The sequence below is a fragment of the Hakea prostrata genome, chromosome 7 (genome assembly GCF_041222555.1).
Source record: "Hakea prostrata isolate BN-2017 chromosome 7, UWA_Hpros_2, whole genome shotgun sequence".
NCBI classification, from domain to species: Eukaryota; Viridiplantae; Streptophyta; class Magnoliopsida; order Proteales; family Proteaceae; genus Hakea; species Hakea prostrata.
In genome coordinates, this window is record NC_142606.1 from 11,946,870 (window position 1) to 11,951,309 (window position 4,440).

Here is a 4,440-nt window from a genome sequence, read left to right on the forward strand (position 1 = left end):
AAAATTAACACAGGTAATATGAATGAGTAAAAAAAAATAAAAATGAAACGTTCACAATATTCAACAGTTAAAATTTAATCTACTCAAATGAATTTATGAATTTTATAAATGTTATTCTCAGTTTCTCGTCACCGCCATGCTGTTAATTTTTTCCCCTTTAATTTTGTAATAAAATAATAATTTTCATTTTTAAGTAGGAAAGTCATTAAAATTTTTAAATCTTAAAAAAAATAAAAAATAGAAATGAAAGACAGTGCTGTTGCAGAATTCTGTCTCTCCTGGTCGATCGCTAGAACTTGCAAAAACATGCTCGACCAGTGTGGTCGAGTATCGTCTCCGACGAACAACTTAGTTCACTCAGAACAAAAAAACCAACTTCTCTATCCCTCAGTATTTCAGTTAATAGAATAAGTTAAGAGCGCATACCTTATGACAGTGATAATATGTCTTGAAATAGTTCTCATAGGTCGATAGCCTGCGGAGTCCTTGTCTAGAGTCGTATCAGGAGTATATCTCTCTTTCGTTAATTGAACTCTACTCAAACAGTATTTGAGAGAGATTGACAAGGACTCCATCTCTTAAATATTGTGATTTCTAGTCTTATCATCCGAGTTGACCCGGGTTCGGCTTGAGTCATGGTGGTCTGGTCAGACCGGTGTTCAACCCAGAATGAATGCCTGTTCGACCATTACTCATTCTGATTTGACCATAACAGACAATGTTAATAACTAAAATGGTGATTCTATCTTGACCGGTCCGACCAACGAGTTCGAAACAATTACCCTGATCATAGTATTACAGTCCGGTTTGACCATAGTCTAGTCCGACCATCATGCCAAGGGAGTCCAATCAAGATAAAACTTCTATTAAGGATGAAACACGTAAACAACTCTTCTTAGAGTTATATTTCAAATCTAACTATGATATTAGAACTATATAAACACTTCAAGTAGGCATAAGAAAGTAACGATTCTTGTGATTCAATTACCTGAATCCTTTATTATTGAATAGTTGACATCATATCATTAGTGGAATTTAATTTACTTAACCAGCCGAGAACTGAAGAACAGTTGTCCAAAGCAAGAAAGTTTCTTTCTTTCCACTTCCATTACTGTGGATACAAAAGTGACGTCGAGACAGATTTCGAAGAAGAAGAAGAAGAAAAAAAAGGAGTTCGCGATGGATCAAGGGTTTACCTTGGACCAGCTTCCCGAAGGTTGTATCGCGAACATTCTATCCCTCACATCTCCTCCAGATGCGTGCAGATCGTCGGTTGTGTGTAAGATTTTCCGATCGGCGGCCGATTCTAATTGGGTTTGGCAGAGGTTCTTACCTTCCGATATCGGCCAGATCCTATCCTCAGCTGTTTCGCCGCCGGTGCCTGATTCCGCGTCAAAGAAGGAGCTTTTTCTCCATCTATCCGATAATCCCCTTCTCATCGATAACGGTCCCAGGGTAAAAATTAACCACATCACACTCACACTCGATGATTTCTCATTCAATTTTGTTTAATAGCTTCTATATATAGGTAACCCTACACGCTACTGTTGGTTGTGTTATCGCAGAGCTTCTCATTAGAGAAATGCAGTGGGAAGAAGTGTTATCTGATTCCCGTAAAAGAGCTTTCCGCTCTCTGGGGTGATGAGCCGGCGTATTGGGTATGGAGAACCGACCCTGAATCCAGGTTTCTTTCTCTCACACCTTCAAAATTATCCTATTTGAATTGAAATTTACCGAAATATCTATAGGGTTTTGTAACTCATGTGATTCATATCTCTACATGTTAATATAATACAGGGTTCCAGAAGTGGCTGAGCGCTTGGATGTTTATTGGCTTGAATTCCGTGGGAGGATGGAAGCACGACTGCTGTCTCCAAACACAAGGTACGGAGCTTATTTGATGTTCCAGTTTGGTGGCGCGTCCGACGGACTAAGGCTTCGTGCAGGGCTTCATGCAGAAGTCTCAGTCAAATTGATCACTGGTGTTAGGGGTCACGGTGAGGTGAGAGAGTGGAAGACTGTCCGTCTGACTCCTGCGCAAATTGCCCGCCGTGATGCAGATCCACGACAGCAGGGACAAATACCAAAGGAGAGAGAAGATGGGCGGTTGGAGATAGAGATGGGTGAGTTCTTCAATGAAGGTGGTGAAGATGGGCAGGTGGAGACGAGTCTCATGGTGGTCAAGCGTCTTTACTGGAAACCTGGTTTCCCCATAGAAGGCATTGAACTCAGGCCCAAAAAGAATCAATAGAATAAAATGTGTCATTCATTGAGAAGCCTACATCACAGCAAGAAAATCCCAATCAAACTTATTTCTGGTGTGAAATTTCATTATCTTTAAATAAAATATAATATAAAAAAATAATAATTCTACACACGAAGTTAAATTCTAATATGACTTTCCCTCTTCGTTACATTCATAATAGTTTGGTTTGGCCTTGCTTATGTGGATTGATACTTAATGACATTTTCTCTTCCTTCATTTTTATACTAACATACTGAGTAAACATCCTACAAGAAAAAGGAAAAAAAAAAAAAAAAAAAAGGAAAATGTATACATAAATAAATTTCTCATTTAAAAACCCGGTTCTCTCTGCGGCAAGCCATAAGTTCAACTCAAAGGACCCAGCACAACCATACTGTCATATTATATTACTAGTTCTCATGCAAAACCATTTTTTAGCATTTCTGAAAAAAAAGACTTGATTGGTGGAAATGGGCAATTGTAATCCATTATGAAAATATTTTTAAAACACTATTAAAATAAGTTGGTGTTTGATAAACTCGTTTTAAAGTTTCAATGGAGGTCAATTTTTTTCACTTTTGTTTATATTCTTTGGTAAAAACATCTTTTTGATGTTTTGCAAAAAGCGTTTTTCATGTCACTTTTCTAATCGGACTTTTCTTAGATAACAGAAGAGCGAACCGTTAAACTTCTCTAACCCGTTCTTCCATTATGAAAGATTAAAAAAATGTCAAAAATATTTTCTAAGAACATTACCAAATGCACCCTAAATCTCCTGATTGAGATTTCAGTATTAGATGAGGTGTTCGTAAATAAAGCGTAAGCACAATTATTGACCTTAATCCTATTTCATTGTTGAGTCTTGGACTTGTCCCTAACCTTCTCCTAACCACAACGATTAAGCAACCCCTAAAACAATAGAAGCAATTTCCTCCAAGAAAAACATTATAACCAACCATATGAAACGACTACAATTATTCAAATCATGAATATGATAATATTAGCCTAGCATATTTTAACCGAAAAAAAGCCTAGCATTTAGTAGGGTGCTTCGTCAAGTTTAGTTATCATTGCCAAAGATTACAGGGACTTGAAACATGGCTTCAAATCTGAGGTTCTAGTGATCAGTCATATAGGCTCAGCTAAATCAATTTGAAATTTCAATCAAGCTAAATCACTCGTTTTTACAATTACCAATCTATGAATGTGGCATAAATTCTGGGTAACAAACCGAAAATGTATAACAGAAAAATTTAAACATAACTTTTGATCTTCCAGAAAGAAACCCAAAGAAGCCCAGTGGAGATAGTTTGGATAACATGAAAGGCTTGAACTATTGCTTGACAATTACAATGGACTATGAGGTGAGAGACCTGTAGAGAAAGAGCTACATTTAAACCATCTCGAACTGCCCCCATTTCCAACATTTGAGCTGAAAGACCATGGTCTGTGGTTGATTGCGCTGCCAAAAAGTTCCATTAAAAGTCCCAAAAAAAAAAACTTGCGAGTTGCATGATTGCATCCCTGATTTTAGCAATAAACCTTGTTGGTACATCACAATCTACCTACCTTGTTTTTCCCACTGGGTTTTGTGTAGCCCTAAAATTTAACCCCCAAAAAATAAAAGCAATAGAGCTTTGTAACGACTCTAGATCCCTTACCCTATCGGAGAGGTGATCCAGACTCGGCTTCATGTGGATCCCCTTATAATATGTAGTGAAAAAAATGTGTTTGGAGCATAAACATCTACCCATACAAATCTCGGGCTATAGATTTTAATATAATCTTCAATTTGGTACTAAAAAATATAATAAAAATAATAATAAAAAAAAGAGTTTTTTTTCAAATGTTGGTTCTCTTAAATTGGGGTGAAACTAAAGACACCTTCTTTTAAGTGCAATAATATTGATAGCTCACCTCAAAATTATTGGTTACTCGTACAGTCACACTTAATAAACTTTACTTAGATTTTACTAAGTTCCATAATAAAATAATAACTAAAACACTCTCCAAATTCAATTTAATAAATTATCCTCTTATACTTAACCCTTAAGTAGATGAATTGATATTAGAGGTATTTTAGTCATTTTATCTTGAGATATAACATAATCAAAGTAATGTATTGATTTACATATCCATTCAAATTGTTTACTTGTTATTAATGCTTTACAGGATCTTTGGATTGGATGTGTCGT

At 36.2% G+C, this 4,440-nt stretch overlaps 1 protein-coding gene across 1 annotated transcript; it reads left to right on the forward strand.

Annotated features, from left to right (window-relative positions):
* Positions 1–1,170: 1,170 nt before the first annotated feature.
* Positions 1,171–2,251, forward strand: LOC149009798 (putative F-box protein PP2-B12). Its single transcript, XM_089164142.1, has 3 exons — positions 1,171–1,455; positions 1,566–1,684; positions 1,798–2,251. Exons 1-3 carry the CDS (start codon positions 1,180–1,182, stop codon positions 2,249–2,251), a joined length of 849 nt encoding a protein of 282 aa, XP_089020268.1. The 5' UTR covers positions 1,171–1,179.
* The last annotated feature ends 2,189 nt before the right edge of the window (positions 2,252–4,440 follow it).